Source organism: Lagenorhynchus albirostris, chromosome 6 (genome assembly GCF_949774975.1).
Source record: "Lagenorhynchus albirostris chromosome 6, mLagAlb1.1, whole genome shotgun sequence".
NCBI classification, from domain to species: domain Eukaryota; kingdom Metazoa; phylum Chordata; class Mammalia; order Artiodactyla; family Delphinidae; genus Lagenorhynchus; species Lagenorhynchus albirostris.
The window spans coordinates 9,510,272-9,529,787 of NC_083100.1; the positions used below are offsets into that span (position 1 = coordinate 9,510,272).

Consider the following 19,516-nt stretch of genomic DNA (forward strand, 5'->3'; position numbering starts at 1 on the left):
CCCACTTTTTCATTGGGTTTTGTTTTATCAGAGCTTTTAGGAGTTCTTTATACATTCTGCATACAAGTCCTTTATGAGATAAGTGTTTTGCAAATATTTTCTTTCAGTCTGTTGTTTATCTTTTCATTTCCTGATGAAGTATCTTTGAAAGAGCAGAAGTTGTTAATTTTGATGAAATCCAGTTTATCAATTTTTTCCCTTTCTGGTTTATGCTTTTTGTATCCCAAGAAAATTTCCATTAAACCGTGGTCTCAAACATTTTTTCTTATTTGTTTTGTTAGGAGTTGTATAGTTTTAGCTCTTATATTTAGGCCTACGATCTGTTTTGAGTTTGTGTTTTTTTTTTTTTTTTTTTTTTTTTTAAGCTGCATTGGGTCTTTGTTGCAGCGCGCGGGCTCTCTCCAGTTGCGGTGAGCGGGGGCTACTCTTCACTGCGGTGCGCGGGCTTCTCATTGCGGTAGCATCTCTTGTTGCCGAGCACAGGCTCTAAGGCGTGCAGGCTTCAGTAGGTGTGGCACACAGGCTCAGTAGTTGTGGCACACTGGGTTAGTTGCTCCACGGCATGTGGGGTCTTCCCGGACCAGGGATCAAACCTGTGTCCCCTGCATTGGCAGGCAGATTCTTAACCACTGCGCCACCAGGGAAGTCTCTCACGGGATGTTGATTAGGTTTGTGTTGAATCATGATCAGTTTGGGAGAGAGTTGATGTTTATGGTATTGAATCTTCCAGTGTGTGAATACAGCGTAGCCTTTCTCTGATTTAGGTCTTTAACTTCTCTCAGTATGCTTCATAACTGCAGTCTAGAGGTCTCTCGTGTAGATGTTTTATTAAGTTCCTCCCAAATAGTTCATGTTTTTTGATGGTTTTGAAAATAATATTGTTCTTTCTTTTCAATTTCCAGTTGCTGTTAGTTTGTAGAAGTAAAGTTTTCTTTGTTGACCTTGTTTTCTGTGACCTTGATAACTTAATTATTGGTTCTAAAAATTTTAAATAGATCATTTAGGATTGTTGTAGATACGGGGCTTGGGCAACTTTTCTGTGAAGAGCAAGATAATAAATGTTTCAGGCTTTGTGGACTATGTGGTCTTCATCACAGCTCCTCACTTCTGGCTTTGTAGCGTGAAAGTGGCCGTACACAATACAAACATGAATGAGCAGGGCTGTGTTCCAATAAAACTTTATTGATAGTCACTGAAATTTGAAGTCATATAATTTTCACACATTGTGAAATATTATTCAAGGATTTTTTCAACCGTTTAATATTGTAAAGCCCATTCTTAGCCTACAGACTGTACAAAACAGGCAGTAGGGCCTGAGCTGTAATTTGCTGTTCCATGTTGTAGACAGTCATGTCACCCATGAAAAAAGACAGCTTTACTTTCTTTCTAATCTTTCTTTTGTTTCTTTTGAATTGTTTTTAAATAGCCAGGCCAGTATGCCAAAAGACTCAAAATAATGATTTTCTATAATTGACTCTGAAGTATTGAGTCTCCTGGGGATACTTTCCTTCCTTTAAAAATATTTATTTTATTTATTTATTATTTATTTTATTTATTTATTTTGGCTGCGCCGAGTCTTAGTTGCAGCATGTGGGATCTTTTTTTAGTTGCGGCATGAGGAATTCTTAGTTGCAGCATGCGAGCTCCTTTAGTTGTGGCATGCAGACTCTTAGCTGCAGCACGCATACAGGATCTAGTTCCCTGAGCAGGCATCGAACGTGGGCCCCCTGCATTGGGAGCGCAGAGTCTTAACGCACTGGACCAGCAGTGAAGTATCTTAATTTTTTTTTTTTAAGACAAAACTTAAGTTTTTGGACATCTGAAACTTACGGACATGACATTTCCAAATACTCCATTTACTTATTATTTATTTATAAAAGCCAACAACTCTGCCTCCCAGTTTTCTTATCTGTGAAGTGTGGGTTGTAGTACAGCCTCAGAGTTGTGACAGTTCATGTGGTGAAGAGTTAGAGCCGTGCCGGGCTCTTGGTGAGCACTATGTGTATGTAGCAGTTTAATCTACAAAGCTGTCTGTAGTTAACCAAGTGATTTTAATCATGACTTTGATTTTTCACTCGTTTTCTTAAGCATTTTCTCTTCCTCATTAAGACTTTTGAATAGTTGACAGTATTTAATCATCAAATTTAAAATTGTAAGTAGTTACGTACTAAGTATACAGAGTGCCAGGATCCAGGTTATGGCAGAGTTCCTGCATTCCCAGGATCACAGCGTAGTTCGGGGGACGCAGGACAGAGTGCGAATGGGTGTGGAAAGTGAGTGGTAGAGGTACCAAGTGAATGAGCCTTTCAGATGAGGAGCCTGTTTCAGGAATGAGAGGGGAGAGTTAAGGAATCAAAGGGTGTAGCTTGAACAGAGGATCAGGCTTGGTGGTGAAGAGCAGAAGGGAGTAGCTCTGGAGGGGATGGGAGGCAGACGGAATGGAAGCTGGGATAAGAAATTTGGGTCTTTTGAATCTACCCCGGTCTTGCCTGTTGCTCAGAGGATACAGCTCTTATATGTTTACATGTCCAAATTTCTTACTCATGAAACTGTAAGACCTTTGCTGTAGCCAGCTTGTTCTGCTTGGTTATTTAAACACGCTTTTTCTACTTTGTTTTACTCCAACATATTTTTCTCTCGTCAGGAATGAACGTCTTTACTCTCTCATCCTTCATGCCCCTGTTCAGATTGCGTCTTACATGAAACCTAAACTTAAGTTCAGAATAGCATCACGCTGATTGTTCCACGGGTCAGGATTGAAATGCTGATACAGAAATCACAATTTTATGATTTTCACTGATGGGTCTTTCCTGATGACTCTGGAAGAAATTCTGTGAGCCAACTTCATTGAGGAAGAAGGGCTGGAGTGCTGGCTTTATATATGCTTAGGGCCTCGGGTTGTCAACCGGATTCAACCGTACAAGTCAGCTGGTGTCTGTTAGGAAGCCTTTCTAACTAGCTCTAGAAGAATCCTGACCAAAATGTCAGAACAGAATGGGCTCCATTCTTGAATAGAGATGACTGGTAAGCCAGGGAGGAACTAAGCCAGTCTCTGGGCTCAGCAAACCACTTGAGCCCATTACCTGTCACATGGTCTATGCCTCCAGGACGATGAAAGGTTAGGAGCATGGACTGGGGAGCCTGGTGCTGCCACTTACTAGCTGTATGAAGTCGGGCTAGTTATGTAAACTCCCCAGTAGTAACCCAACGAAGGGCACGGTGACTGTGCCTACCTCATTATGTTGTTTAAGTGATTAAATGCTAAAATGTGTAAAACACAACATTATCTGTTACGTGGTATATGCTAGTATATAAGCATTAGCTTTTGAAAGAGAAAGACTTTGAAAGTTTCAAATAACACAAGTTGTCAAACTTTTTTGTTTTTCTGTGTTTGTTTCTAGAGCTTTATGCTTTTCCTTCCTTTTGGAAGACATTTTCCTCTACCCTCCTAGGTTCTTCTGGCTGGTCACAGGAAGTCTGAGTAACTCACCAAAATGGCCAAAACCCTCCTCTTAAATACTGTCTTCAGCCAAAGACAGAAGAGGATGTTGGGGGTAGTGGTTTGGGACTTCAAAGGGGGGAGGAAGGCAGTCCACATGGAGCAGATGTTTGGTAAACAAATATTTGCCAGGCCAGGCAGAGACAATGGGACCCAGAGTGGACTCTGATCCCTAGGCCCTGTTTTCCTCCCACCATCCCTAGCCCATATTCTTTGCAGATACCTCTGGTGATAGCTCTGTTGTGGGAACCCGCCCTTTATCAGAATTCTTTTAGGCAGTTAGAGAGTATAAGTCAGTTTCTTCCCGAGTCTTTTGGGCCTTGATTGTTTTCAGCTGTAAGTAATCCGCATGCCAAAGAGACCTTTGGGGCTGGCAAATTTTGTGTCTCCTCGTTCCTTTCAAAACAAATGAAGCAAAACCACAGCACCTACCTTTTTTTTTAAGGGAGTGGCTGGGTAGGATAAAGATTCCTGGAAAGGTCAGGTCTATCTACGGGGTTGCTGGCCAGCCCAGTGCAGGGGTGACTCGCCAGAGCAGGTGTGACCTGGTCCTTCCACCCTCACAGAGGCTTCCTGGGATGAAAATGTATACAGTTTTGCCCATGTCACTTAATATTTTAAGTTAAGTCTGTTTTACTGTTAGCAGTAACAGTATTTGGATGAAGGAAATAGGCTGATCTAATCTATGATTTCTGTTTAACCTGGGATAATTATGCTAAAAGGAGCTAGGATTAACTGGCTTTAAAGCACCATCTGGTGGATACCAGGTGTTACTGCAGTTTTTTTCTTTTCTTCTTTCCCTACCTTCCTCCTAGGCTCACGTGTGAGTGGAGAACAAAATACACAAAGTCCTTACTGTCATGGAGCTTTTAGTTTGGGGAGGCCGATACACACACACACACACACACACACACACACACACTCATTCATTCATGTACATGTATATGTAGGATGTGTGCTGAAGAACTAAAGCAAAATAAGAAGATAGAGCATGATGGGGAGAGGATAGGGTGGAATGAGGTGACATTTGAGCAGTAGTCATTACTATCTAGGGGAAAGGCTCTCTCTTAGCAGAAGAAAAGTGAAGCAAAAGCCCTGAGGCAGAATTCTCTGCCTGTTGGAGGATGACAGTGGCTAGAAATAGGAGTCAAGGGATCACATAGGACACCCAGGCCAAGCTAAGAATTTGAGCTTTTGCTTGAACGAGATGGGGAGCCTTTGGAGGCTGTGGAGGAATGATGTGAACTTAGGTTGTATGAGGATCCACTCTCACGCTGTGAGAGTAGGACATGAGGTGTGGAGAGCGCCATTGCAGAGACCACTTAGGAGCCTCTAGCACCGGGCCAGATAAGAGATGCTGTGGTGACCAGTTTGGAACATATTCTGAAGGTGGGGCTTACAGTGTTTAATGATGGGTTGTTAAGGCGCCAGAAAGGGAAGCATCACGGGTGGCTCCAAGGCTGTGGTTGCAGCAGGAGGTGAATACGGATGCCAGTTACAGCCGTGGAGTACTGACAGAGACGTGGAACTGGGTTAGAAAGCTTTGCCAGACCCAGGCAGGTCACTGTTTGGAAAGTTACAGTTGACCGTTTTGTGGACTACGTCAGATCCTTTAAGCTAGTGGGGAAAGGAACTGTGTTAATGGTGCAATAATACTCATTATTTACAAGTAATCAGTAAGTGAAATATAACCTTCCTGACAGGACTGTGGTTAGATTAGGCTTATAAACTATGGAATTAACTTATCTTTAGTTGCATATCTAATTTATGGTGTGAGCTGATAGGACCTTGTTAGAACATGAAGGAATAATGTGGGTGCTGGTGTGGGTCCAGACGTTCCTTTTTTTGTGTTTTATTCAACAAACCTCTATTAAATGGCTGGTGTTTGCCCCGGCACTACAATGGATACAAGGTGAATTAAAGTTACCCCTAAGTGAGGTACGCAAGCATGTAATGAAATCACGGTAGTCTAATGTGGTGAGTACTTAAGTAGCCAAAATGTAAGTTCTGAAAAAGAAGCAAAGTAACTGCTTGGGCAGATAAAGAGGCTTCTCCTAAGGAGTGGACATTTGAGTTGGTTCCAGGGGAACAGTTCACCAGAGAGAGAATGGGAAAGAAATCCATTCCAGACAGTGCCATCTGTTCCCTGAGGGCACGGTATATAGCTGCAAGGGTACTCGTATTAGTATATGAGTTTGAACCATACAATTAAAATGTTGGGGCCACAGGAAGCAGGAAATAGTAAAGGGTTGCTGGTTCTCATTCCAGATGACCTGGACTGAGGAAAGACAGGACAGTTTGGGAAATAACCTCTAATACATTCTGGTAGACAGTTGTTATTAGTATCCATTGCCAAAAGGTTGGCAGGTTAAAAAAAAGGGCAGCACAGATTCTAAACTTTAACTTGTCCTACTTATGTTCCTCTGTAGGTTGGCACAGGTCTGGGGCCTACACTGGAGTTTTATGCACTTGTATCTCAGGAACTACAGAGAGCTGACTTGGGTCTCTGGAGAGGGGAAGAAGTAACTCTTAGCAATCCAAAAGGTAATACTAATCTGTGACTAAGTCAATTTGTTATTCAGTTCAGGTAAAGGGCCCTTACAATTCATTATATATATTTAGCTTATAGTAGAGGGCCTGGCTCTCTGACCTAATTTCTTTTCACCTTTGTTTTCTCATTTATCAAATAAGGGAGGCCCTTCCAGCTCTAGAGGACTTCATTCTGTGATCTGCTATCTGATTTTGAGAACACTGAATTTCTTAAATGTTCTTAATTACCGGGTCTGTCTTGTTTTGGGAAATAGCATCTAAAGTTTGGTGATTTACTCATTTTATAGGAAGCCAAGAAGGGACCAAGTATATTCAAAACCTCCAAGGCCTGTTTGCGCTTCCCTTTGGTAGGACAGCTAAGCCAGCTCATATCGCAAAAGTTAAGATGAAGTTTCGCTTCTTAGGAAAATTAATGGCCAAGGCTATCATGGATTTCAGATTGGTAAGTATAGAATTACCTTTTTTTCTACAATTTTTTTGTACCTGTGTTCTGTGACGGTACCTTAATCCCCTGCATTTAATGCTATATTTTAAAACACTGCTTCACAAACCTTAATGTGCATATGAATTGCTTGGAGAATTTATTTAAAAAGCCAGTTTTGATTCAGCAGTTCATGGGTCAGGCCCAGGTTTCCACATTTTCTTACCAGCATTCAGGTGATACCCAAGTGCCAGTCTGTGGACCGTTCCTTTAGTAGCAAGGGTTCAGAGAATCAGGCAACATTAAGGGTGGTTTTAATTATATATATTTTTAAGTGTTTGAGTTAGATTTTTAATTCAATAGGAAAAGTATGAGCATGTGGCTAAACTGCAGTAAATTTCCATTAACGTGCAGGAGTGAAAATAACCCAAAAAATTAGTATTCACAGAGAGGTTTGAATGTTTCTGGACTTTTCTTCATTTTTTTCTTCTCATGTTTTCTGAGATACTTTGTCAGTATGTGTAAGACGTTTTCATCTGATGTCAGGCTTACAATTTCATTGTTGTTGAAAGAATGTGCTGTTAATCAGTTATTTTTGAAGTTCCATTTTTTCATTTTAGTTATAAGTAATTGGTCTTCTACATTCTTCCTTCCAAATATGCAATAATACAGACTGAAGTGGAATTAAGTTCACTTGGTCCAAAGTTGAGTAAGACTCCTCTAAACATCTCTTGGTGTTGAGGTCCTTATGGAGAATGTATGTCCATCATTGAAAACTTCTTTTTTAGGGCCAGTGTTTCAATAGGAATCTTCAGTATTCGAATTTTTTTTTTTAACAATATCAGCCCCAAATTGAGTTTAAATGGGGACAGTTTCATGTACTGAGAGAAACAGTTCTTTAAATATGTTTTTTTCCCCTGGGGATTACTTGACCTTTTAAAATGACCTCTTGAAGTGTCACTTAAAGAATTGAGGCAGTGCTAGAAGCTTGGTGTGACTGTTGTGATATTTGCACCTTCTCTTTCAGGTGGACCTTCCCCTGGGCTTACCTTTTTACAAATGGATGCTACGGCAAGAAACTTCACTGACGTCACACGATTTGTTTGACATTGACCCAGTTGTAGCCAGATCAGTGTATCACCTAGAAGACATTGTCAGACAGAAGAAAAGACTTGAACAAGATAAATCCCAGGTAGGCTTAGAAAATGAGACAGTCAAGTGGATCAGTTTCTTTTTGTAGAAAGATGAGTTCTTTGTTAATGATTTGTATTTGGTCCAGTTATTATTTTATATTGGAAGAGTTTAAATTTTTATTATAATAACTGAAGCATATGATTTTACAGTTGGTAAGATGACCTGTAATAACAGCAGGTGTTGAACAGACAGCTTGACCAGCAAATAAAATACACCTCTAACTAAAACCATAGGGCTCTTGTTTATTATATTTTAGATGGACATTATGTATCTGGGCAGATACTCTATCATACTGAGTTCTTTTAGTAAGCATTTGAATCAATAAGCCTATTCGCAGGACAGATTGATTTTCCAGAAAGATGGCTTAATTTAGGAACAGTTCATCTGTTTCTAGAGAGATCTCAGGAAGATATTTTTAAAGGTCATGGTAGGTATCCCTGTTTCTTGGTGACATCTGTTAAGGTTTCTCTGTTAGATCTCATGGGTAATCTTGATCTTTAAATCATCAGTGTATATTCTCTATACATTAACAAAATTAAATCATTTGAGAATAACAGTGGTTCTGTGTCTGACATTGGAAGAAGACAAAGTTGTATTTTTAAAAAGTGGCATAGAGTCAGACGTCTTGTATGGGGGCAGGTAACGTGGACCAGTGTTAAATCAACTCCCATTTTATAAATTACGTAAAATAAGAATAGAGATTTAAGATTCTGTAGCTAGAAAAAGTGTCACATCTCTTAAGATAGAGAGGAGCTTATAGTAGATGGGGTTTTTAGAATACTTTTTGTCGGGGAAGGAGGTGATTTGTAAGAAAATTAATTTTATCTCCCATATTAATCGGTAATTATTAATGGCAATTTTGGGGTAAATGTTTATTAAGAGAAATTGGTGTTTAAAGAAGCCAGGTGCCTCTTTTCCATATAAAACCTGTTGTCTTGGGATTTTTAGTAAGGTTTATGCTCACCAACTTTTAAGGTTTAAATTTTAAACTACTGTCATCTTATTTAAGATCATCTCTTAGGAAAATAACGCAAACACCACCACAGAGAGCCCCGCCCGCTCCAGATACAGGACAGCTTGTGGTGCTCTTCCACGAGCCTTACGTGTACTCATTCATTTAATCTGCTGTGAGATTTAGATATTCCCGTTACCCCTACTTTACACATGAGAAACCCAAGGCAGATGGTTGAGTAACCTGCCCACAGTCACATACCTAGAACACCGGAGAGCTAGAACTGAAACCCAGCCTGTCTGCTCTGGAGCCCACACTCTGACAGCTTTTGCAAGCTCTCTTACTTACCATTGTCTCCAGTGCAGTGTGCTGCCACAGTTCTCTTTCTCAAATCTTTGGAGATTTGTTCTTCTAATCTTTATTATTCCTGATGTTACCAATTTAAAAATATAAAATCCATAGCACAGAAACCACACTCCAGAAACTGGCAACTGGAACATGAGGACTGGTGGTATTCTCACACACCTCACCTCATTATTTATAAAGCATTCTGATGGAGCAAGTTGTCCTGGCTGAGTTTCCACTGTGAAAGGCACATGGAAAATGGGCTAAAACTTGGCTTTCAATTTAACGTGTAAGGTCTAGAGAAAGAGACAGCTAATTCCTTTTAAACATCTCAAGGACATATTGTATATTCTAGATTCCTATCAATGATAGCATTTTGGAGAGCTTTCTAGTCAGAGAACGTTAAAATGGAGAGTTTAAGTCCTTTTGCTGAAGAATATTTCAAATGTAAAATGAAAAGTCTTTCTTTGTGTGTCATCCAGTGATGTTCCCGAAACTGAGAGAGACCTACACATGTATTTTTGCAGAGGAGTAAAAATTCTCAACAATGTATTTCACCTTAACCCTAACCCTCCTCTGTGTTTTGAATTATCTGTAATCCTACGCAGCTTTCACTTTCCTCTTTAAAAAATGACTGTTAACCAGAACTTTGTAGCCTTTTTTTGTTTAAATGATTTTCTGCACTTTGACTGTTTAGCCATTAGGAATTTCATACTCGGAGGCATCTTTAATTCGGAAGGTCATTTACCTTCTTTCTCCTATACTGGATACCTTCATTTTCAGATAGAATTTGCAGTTTTGTATGTTGGTCTTTGATTCAGAAATTATATTTTATATAAGCCTTTCATGATCTTAAACGTTTTAAAAAGTGAATAATACTAACTTTTTAACATTTGTCTTCAGAGTAGGAGTTGACTTTTCTTAGGGGTTTGCTAGAGCCTTTTTTCATCACACTGTTGCTGTATGAATACAAATTTGTTAATGCTGGGCCTACAGTAATCGAATGAAGAATCTCTGGGTATTCTTTAGACTTGAGCTTGCAGAGAAAAAATTTATTTATACTAGATAGTGCATTATTTGTATCTACAATTTCCTAACTGCACTGTATTACTCAGTATTTGCTATATACATGTATTGGATTCATTAAGATTAGCCTAGAATTTATAAAAAGTTTGTCTGGCTCTATAGAGCCTACCCTCTTAAATTGACCACTGTGCAAATGATTATGGCCTTTCTGTGAAATCTGACTGAATATGGTCAGACTGAGTAGCGGACACCTCATTGCAGAGGAGCACTCAGGCTATCTTGTTTTCTCATATAAAAATAATTGGATTTTGAAGTGTTTAAGATTATTTCCTTTCTGATCTCAGTGACTTATTTTTGTGTAGATGATGACAAAAAAAGAAAGAAATAAGAGCTAAGGGAACCCATAAAATTTATTAGCATATCTTTTATTTCATAAACACAAACATAACTGACTGAATTACTGGGCTTGACCCCCCGCCCCCTTTTTTTTAGACCAAAGAGAGTCTACAGTATGCATTAGAAACCCTGACTATGAATGGCTGCTCAGTTGAAGATCTAGGATTGGATTTCACTCTGCCGGGGTTTCCCAACATCGAACTGAAGAAAGGAGGAAAGGATATACCGGTCACCATCCACAATTTGGAGGAGTATCTAAGAGTATGTACTCGCAGTGCCCCCTGGGGCGAAGGCCAGCTGTGGCCATGCGGGGCTGGGCCCGGGGGGCCTGCTTTGAGGCGGGGGAGGGAAGGGAGGGTCGAGTGAAGCACAGGTGCGTGTCCGGTAGCTGCTGCACACCCTGGTGTGAGACCTTTGACGCCCGGGATCGCTGCACGAAGTCCACTTCTCCTGACCTTCGCTTCTGTTTGCTCTTGAGAGAACGTGTCAGATATCTTGCAGTACCTTCTATAACCTTGAACTCTCTCTCTTCAAGCTTGAATACTATCTAATAACATCTCATTTTCTTAGTTTGAAGAAATCAGTGAAAAGCAGCCATCCCTTGTGTTGTCACTAAACTGCATTTCTACCTTTCTATCAAGCCACCTAACTTGACCTAATAGCCTTTAACGCTGTCCACGCGTGCGTGCGCGCACACATTTATGGGTTTGGTGAGGCCTTTCATGATCCTTGACCATATTTGTTAAGTTAAGGAAAACAATTTTGTACTGAATACAAATTATGTTTTAGATTACAACCTATGTAAGTCTTTATTATCACTACTTTTGGAAAAGTTTCTTTTGGTTTATTCCTGACATTGAATGGAAAGAGCATTGGGTTCCAGACAAAATACCACCTATACCTCCTAGACCTGACTTTTCCACTAACTTACTGTGGGATTTTAGATAGAACCTCTGAAAAATTTCAGCTCCAGTTTCTTCATCAGTTTGAGAGAAGAAGATAGCAGAGGACCTCTATTATTTAGTATGCCTAACAGTTCTGTGATTCCTAAGTAATTCCTTTAACAGTCAGTAGGGCTGTGTTCTCATACTACCTACTTTGAGAAAATTAATCTTTCAGCTTACTAGTAAATGATGAGTTAACTCCAAACTAGGTTCTCTGAAAATATTTGTAATAATGCTTGTGTTTTTCTGTCAACGAAACGCTATTGTTTTCATTTTTATCTGAGTAGGTCCCCTATTTCTGAATCCAAAGGGTTAGCCAAAGTCATTGATGACTAGGAGATGTTGGACCAATAGCAGATGCTTTCTGTGGCCCTTCAGTTTCACGTGGCTGCATTCCAGAGTTTACCTTTCTCTAAGTGGAGACACATACTGCAGAAGGATTGGGCTCTAAGAACTTAACAGGAGTTAGAACTAAAAATTGCACATTAAAAATTTAAAACACTTAACAGTTGGTAATTTTGACTCTTGAAACATTATCTTTAATTCTCAATAACATTTTATCCTCTTCGGAAGTTTCATCTGCTTCTCATCTGGTAAGGTAAAGTATAACTCATAGGGATTTTATGTACTGATAAATGAATTTTAAAACACACTAAATATATTAATTTATAACACACATGGCATTTTTTACATTTTCTTATTGGCCAGACCCTGAATTAGAAGTTGACCTGACTTGTCTTTTACTTACGTAATTTACTGGGAGATATTTTAAAGACTTCATTTTTTTTTTTTTAAGTGATCAGGAAGGATGTTTCACTGTAGTTTGCCAAATATTAAATAGGAAAGAAATTTGAAATCTTGTCGCAGATTTTGAAAGAGTTTTCTTTTTGCAGCTGGTTATATTCTGGGCACTAAATGAAGGCGTTTCCAGGCAGTTTGATTCATTCAGAGATGGATTTGAATCAGTCTTCCCACTCAGTCACCTTCAGTACTTCTATCCGGAAGAAGTGAGTAGCTTGTGTGTAAAAGAAATGGTCATCTCTAGTTCTGTACCTATAATTATCTTAGTGGGGTCTCTCTGTGCTATTTAGTCAAAGACCCCATTGTTGCAAACAGAAAGGTAGATGGTTGGGTGCGGTGGCGGGGTGGATGTTTCGGAAAGATAAGATCATTTCCTGAGTGAGGAAGAATATTAAATATAATGTATTAAGTATAATGTATAACATATATAAATAAGTATTAAATATAGTATAAAAGAGCATGGGATCCATGTGTGATTGAGTAAGCATAGCATTCTGTTTTTCTTTTTGTTTCTTTTTTTTTTTTTTTTTTTTGGCTCTGTTGGGTCTTCGTTGCTGCGCACGGGTTTTCTCTAGTTGCGGCGAGCGGGGGCTACTCTTCATTGAGGTGTGCGGGCTTCTCATTGCAGTGGCTTCTCTTGTTGTGGAGCGCGGGCTTCAGTAGTTGTGGCGCATGGGCTTAGTTGCTCCGCGGCATGTGGGATCTTCCCGGACCAGGGCTCGAACCCGTGTCCCCTGCATTGGCAGGTGGATTCTTAACCACTGCGCCACCAGGGAAGTCCCAGGCATAGCATTCTTGTCAGCTGACCCTCGACGCTGCTTGGTGGAGAGTGGGACTTGGGTTTCTGTACACCTGTGGCTGGTGGGGAGAGCCATGGGTCCATAGTAATGAAAGTGACACTGGGGAGGTTACTTGTTGTTGTTTTTAAGCTAAACTTTCTGGATTCGCTGAGATGTTGATTGTTTCATGAGCGAGGTTAGTCCTTGAAGTTTTAAGGAAATGTTGCAAATTACCTAGTTGCCAAATCCAGAGAACACTTGTGAGAATGGAGTTAATGAGTTTATGTGCATCATTTTTTTCCAGCCATCTTTACTTAAAGTGCAACAAGAATCTCAGAAAACTACTTACTGATAGTGAGGTGTCATAGAAAGGGTCTGGAAGGTGTTTGGTTTCCCCAGGTTGGAAACCTTTTTGTTTCTTTTTTTTGAGTACTAGCTTTAGACTACACCTTTATTACCGACTGAATCTGGAAATCTTTAAATGACTTAGCGTTTTCATCTCAATTATTATTTTTATGTCCACTTTGATTTGCTGCTTATTAAAACATGTGGTGTACCTGGCACTTTTAGGCACTAAGTGTCACCTGGAATTGAAAACAGCAAGTGTTCCTTTTGGAATTGGATCCTGGTCCCCATTACTTAGCGGTGTGACCTTACCCAGCTTGTCCTATCTGAGCTGACTGGCTCATTCATAAGATTGAGATAACCTCTCGCTTACTGAACAAGATACATAAAGTACCTGACAGTGAGTGACACGTAGTAGATACCAAATTTCACATGCTCCAAATGGATTTTCTCAGAGTGTACGAGTCATCCTGCAAATGGGCAGTCTACCAGGTGAGAGATGGTTTAATTGGAAACTCATGTTAGATTTTCCAAGGACACACAGGCATTTTTTGCTTTCTGATATCTGTTCTGTAATGACTAGCGTGGTCCTAGACGACCATGTGGCACAGAATTGCCTTTCTTAGCAAAGTGGGAAGACCTACCCATTTGCTGTGTCTCAGTTCAGCTCTCCTCTCCCACTTCTGTCTCCAGCTCACTGTTCTCTCTCTTGGTTTCCGTTATGGTGTGCCCTCGTGTTTCTAAAAGCCAGGATTTATAAAATCTCCCTGGTTAGAAGTAGATATTGAGTTAAAGCCTCTTAAGAAACGAGAAGAATTAGGAGAACTTCAATTAAGGGCTGGTCTCAGGTATGTTTTGTCTTAGATTAAAGGCTCCCTAGAACCTAGTTCATGCAAATGGACAGTGCACCTGTTCATGTCAGTTGAAGAAGAGCTTGAATCTGTAAATATACTAGAAGAGCACATTGTAAAGAGTACCAAGCTGAAGTTCTGGGGCTTCTGTAGACCTTTATATTGGCATGCCACAGAACAGAACATGTGTGCATTTTCAGTCAGTTACACAGCTGTGTCCTTAGTAATCTGTTGCCCGTGTTTAAACACACAGCTGGATCAGCTCCTGTGTGGCAGTAAAGCAGACACTTGGGATGCAAAGACACTGATGGAATGCTGCAGGCCAGATCACGGTTATACTCATGACAGGTAAGTCCTGGGTTCTGCCAGTTTTCACATACACACACATATATATACATTTTAAAATTTGTTTACTTATTAAAGGAGGCTTTCTAATATTTTGGCTTCATTTCTCTCAAGACTGCAACTTTAGGACCGAAAGGGTTTTTTGTTTTATTTGCCCCAAGTATTTCTGTGAAAATGGGCGGGAGGAGGAAAGGTGGGGAATCCCACTGTGACCCCATTACCCATTTTTACGTATAGTAAAGTGGAAATATCTGTACAATCCCAGACAGGTCTTATTTATTACAACAGTAATCATTCCACTTGAATTCCAACTGTAACAACAGAAACATATTTGAGTGCATTACAATGTGAATTCATATGTAGTCATATTTACATTTGATAGTCTCTAGCTAATTATGAGAGTCAAAACTGTATTTTAATACGATGAAGTAACTATGGTGTATTTATTTCTGTTATAGTCGGGCTGTGAAGTTCTTGTTTGAGATTCTCAGTAGTTTTGATAATGAGCAGCAGAGGTTATTTCTCCAGTTTGTGACAGGTAGCCCAAGATTGCCTGTTGGAGGTGGGTACAGCAGTTGATTTACTGTAGCTATGAGTGAGTGTGTGTGTGTGTGGGGGGGAGGGGGTGGAGAACGCACGCAAAACTTCAGTGCCAACAGCAGGATATTCTTTATTTGACCTTGAGTGCCTCTTAGTTATTTCAATATCATAATGTTTCTAAGTTTTCAATTTGTTCTGCAGTGTGTTAAGGGATATCACTGGTAGGACAATTCATAGGGATTGACTTAAACACACTGAAGTAGGACTACTAATGTACATGTAATGCTGCTTCTCTACACAAAATTCAAATTCTCAGACATACGTACATTATAAACCCTTAGATGGCTTAGATGAAAAGGCATTCTAAAGTCTGTTTTTTTCAGAAACGAATCCTAATATGAGTTGAATTGGCGCTCTTTTAAAAGCATAAGGGAAGCATAAAGAACTGTTTGCCTCCATGTTATACGGTGACTTCTGATTGTAGATAAAGCACGTACCAGGTTCCGTACCCTCGATATATCTTGAATGGGTAGAGTTCATTCAAGATATATCGAGCAGGAAAGAGTACCTCTGTGTATGGTAATGCTGTGCATTAGAGCAGTGTAGTGTGTTTCTGATGGGGGCAGATAAGAAAAAGGGTACGTATACTTGTTCTTCCAGACCCATTCTCCTTATGGATGAGAGGCGGGTTTCCCTGAGCTAGCTGGCGGGCATCCCGTAAACTTGCCAAGTTCCTCTGTCCTTCTTTCTTCCCTCTTCATCAGGCTTCCGGAGCTTGAATCCACCTTTGACAATTGTCCGGAAGACCTTCGAATCAACAGAGAACCCAGATGACTTCCTGCCCTCCGTAATGACCTGTGTGAACTATCTTAAGTTGCCGGACTATTCGAGCATCGAGATAATGCGAGAAAAGCTGTTGATGGCAGCGAGGGAAGGGCAGCAGTCGTTCCATCTTTCCTGATCACAATGAGAAACGCAGTGTCTGCCTGTTACAGCAAAAGAGAAAAATCATGATTTCTTTTCTAAATGTATCACCTGAGTCAAGGAAACATGTTACGCCTTCTTGTTGTAGGAAAACGGCTTGCAGATTATAAAGAGACACTTGGTTCCTATTCATTAATGGCCCCATGGACTTAAAGTGATCAGGCCCTAAAACGTTGTTGTGATGAGGTTTCTTTAGCAAGTTCTTGTTTAAATTATCATTTATTTGACGAGTGAAGTTTTTAACTTGCTTTGCTGTGTGAAATTTAAAAAAAGGGATGTTTTTCCAGGCTGAAACAATAAATGTCGCTGTGCAGTTTAATTCTGGGCTGTGTGTATCCATCTAGCTAAGTCTGCAGTTTTGTTTCCTCCAAAGACAACTCTTGTACATAAGTACAGAAATTAAAGCTCCCGTGTATTTGACAAATACAGTTTAGTAGGTGAGCTCTGTGTGCTTTTCACTTCCCCTGAGTTTCCCCGCCCTGATCCGTGTACTGTCTGTGCCGCTCACACAGGTTTTTTGTATACAGAACCCGCAGTTGGTACATCTTCGTCAGCCATGGGCTTTCGTTGTTCCCTGTTCTCTCTCAAATTAAGATATAATTTAAAATTCATGGAATTGAAATATGTTGTCAATATAATTCAGCCTTTGTAACTAGGTAGCCTTTTCTTATAGCTTAGTTTTAATATAGTTGTAGGGTATCACTGGCCTTGTACCAGGGACGCACTAGGACTGTTTACGTGGTGATTCTGGCAACCACCGCCTCTGTGATGGAGGCAAGGAGAGCTCATTCGTTTCTTTTGTGTAGGTTAAAAAGTCTGCAGCTTGGGCTGGCCAGTATTTATTATTCTGTGGCCAGAGCATTTTGAATTGATGTATACGGTTTTAAGCAAAGTTAGCAGGTTTCATTCCCTGTTGGAGTAAAGAAAAAGTTTTCCCCCCTTTCTCTCGTTTTAAGTTTTTGTTTGGTGTCTTCTTTCGCTGTTCCGCTCTTCTCTCCCCCTCCTCCCAGTGCTCACGCGGGACAAACAGCTCAGCCTTTGTCTCGACACACATCAAAGCACCTGTAGGCAATGCTCTGTCCAGTTGTTTTCTGTGCTGATTTCTCAAATCTGCAATAATTCATCAGGTTCATGTTTTTACCTGAAAATAAATAAAGTTTGCTTTACCTTTTTTGTTTATAGTTCTGTGCCGTATGCATAACTTTTAGTTGTAGAGATGTATCTCAATGCAGGCAGATCATCACAGCTCATGGCTGATTTCGCTATTCAAAGAATTTAGAATAGCAACTGAAGAACATAAAATGTAGAAAGAGAATGAGAGGAGACTCCTTCCTTCATTCCTAAGGTTCAAAATTAAGCCTGTTGCATAAATTTGAGAGAATTTCCATCATTCATCTTTCTGAAAATGAGAGATGAGCTAATTGTTTTCTTATTGGACTTTGAGAAATCAATTTACTTTTGTTTGTTCTAAAGTCTTATTTAATTGATGTCAAAACCCCTTTGTCCCCTATTTCACCACTTAAAAGAAACTCCGTGGCTTATTTTATTTAGATTACTTTGTCGTTTCCACTTAAATGGCCTTATAGGAGCATCCCCTCGTCTCAGTGCACCTGGGCAGTGACCCACCCCCCTTAGGTGGGACGGAGCTGTGAGAGGAACTCGGAGTGTCTCTCCCTGGTCCTTGCAGAGGCTCTGGAGAGTGAGCTGCTTCCCTTTGACATCAGAGGAGGGAGTTGTGTTTCTGCAGTTCTAACATTGACACCGTAGGACCTGTGCAGTTTAATCAAGTGAAACTAGTGTTAAAGAATGAACCAATTTGTTTTAAATTGTTCTGATACCTTTTTACAGACTAAGCGCAAAAAAGAGTTTTGCGTGAGCATAACCTTTTTGTTCCTCATTTTTTAAAGGGTTCTGTCGTTAAAATTTAGACGTATGTATAAACAAAGTAATGCGTCATATTCAGATATCTTCTGTATTTAACATTTTAGCCATATCATGGCCCTGGCAGATTTGGCCTCATTGATCTCAGCGTCTAAGGAGTGAGTACATTGGATGGTTTTGAATCGCATGGTGGAGGTTGATTGTTTCAAAGTCGGTAGTTCTCTGTTTAAAAGCTTTCAGTCTTTAGCTTACTCCTTAATTTGGGGACACTTGGTTAATTAGGGGCAAGAAGACTTCCCATTTGAAAGCAATCTCTCTTGGCAGAGGCCTTAATATTACATCATAGGGAGAAATAGACTTCATCTGCTGTTCCTCCAGTTATGCCTTAAATTTATTTGCTGAGTAATCCTGTCAACAAGCACTACTCTCTATGCTTTACACACGTAGACAGTTTGGATAGTGGCTAAGATTTTGTTGTCTTTTAGTGTTTGCTGAGGTGGAGTCAGTCAGATGTTAGTCACAGCTAACACCGACTATGGCATTGTCATTTAGACAGTTACTGATTTGATCTGCTTTGTTTATGAAAACATAGTCCTCACTATTTAAGAAGGAAGAGTTGGTTAAATGTATTCCCCTCCTCCCAGCCCCCCCCAAAAAGTGAATGAATTGTAAATTCTAGGTAGTCTCATCAGGAACAGACATGGAGAGAATTCTAGATGCCTTAGCCAAACCCAGCAGAAGAAACCTTTCACACAGCTTCTCATTGGATACAGACTTTTCTTTCTCTTCCTGTGCTTCGGCTCTGGTTCCCTGTGTTTGTACTGATCGAGAACTGTCTTTCACCTTATATTCCATAAAGAAGAGAGTATTCTAAAGTCTGTCCTGCATTTGGCTATTCTTGCAAGTTTGGTACATAACATGAAAGGGAGAGGTGCGGCTGGCTGGCTGACATCACTTCCTGCCCTTCTTCAGGGCCTCCTGTGCATAAAGGCCATAAGGCCGAGGGACAAAAAGCCCCAACTTCTGCATCCAAGAAGTTAGCGATCCAACTCTTGATTTTCCGCAGTAAGGATTATCGCCAGCGACTTGTGAGTGTGTCTTTCCTTTAGTTCCCCAGGCGTTAAGGCTGTGCTCCCGATTCCTGCCAGTAAATTCAGGAGATGGGAATGTTTCTGATAGTCCACGGAAGAATGTGATGAAAAAGGAGACTTGCTGGGGAAAGACATAACTGTGCGTTCAGAAACCAAGTCCTTCCGGGGGGATTCTGGATGCTCTTGTTCATTCGTCATTAGCAAAGATGATGGAGCCTTTAATTCATTTATCTTGGGCTTTGTTTTTTTGACCCACATTATTTTCCCTATTGTAATGAGAACATTGTTTGAAAATGTCATACTCTGTATTTCTTACTCTGAGAAATGCTTTTGTATGGGTCTTAGGTTTGACGCTGCAGTAGTTGGCATACCCAGTAAGGGATAACCTAGGGACAAATCACTGAAAATGCTTCCTTTGTTACCTCAAAAGAAAAAAATTCCAGACAAAATATAGCATTTATATTTATAGAAAATGGAGGATTGGCTGTTTTCCAAGAACTTCAAGTTAATTCTTATGCAAGGAAAAGTTCTTAACTCTAAAGACTTGTTCTGCATAAGGAGACACTCTTTAA

General features: G+C 40.1%; 1 protein-coding gene across 7 annotated transcripts in view; it reads left to right on the forward strand.

Annotated features, from left to right (window-relative positions):
- The window catches only part of TRIP12 (thyroid hormone receptor interactor 12), a 106,053-nt gene extending 88,915 nt beyond the window's left edge, over window positions 1-17,138 (forward strand). For all 7 annotated transcript variants that reach the window (XM_060151907.1, XM_060151908.1, XM_060151910.1 and 4 more), the window contains 8 exons: window positions 5,929-6,043; window positions 6,337-6,491; window positions 7,498-7,662; window positions 10,480-10,644; window positions 12,221-12,334; window positions 14,357-14,451; window positions 14,907-15,010; window positions 15,753-17,138. In XM_060151907.1, coding sequence (XP_060007890.1) covers window positions 5,929-6,043; window positions 6,337-6,491; window positions 7,498-7,662; window positions 10,480-10,644; window positions 12,221-12,334; window positions 14,357-14,451; window positions 14,907-15,010; window positions 15,753-15,949 — 1,110 coding nt within the window. In that variant the 3' untranslated portion in view covers window positions 15,950-17,138. The remainder of the gene's footprint in view (window positions 1-5,928; window positions 6,044-6,336; window positions 6,492-7,497; window positions 7,663-10,479; window positions 10,645-12,220; window positions 12,335-14,356; window positions 14,452-14,906; window positions 15,011-15,752) is intronic.
- The last annotated feature ends 2,378 nt before the right edge of the window (window positions 17,139-19,516 follow it).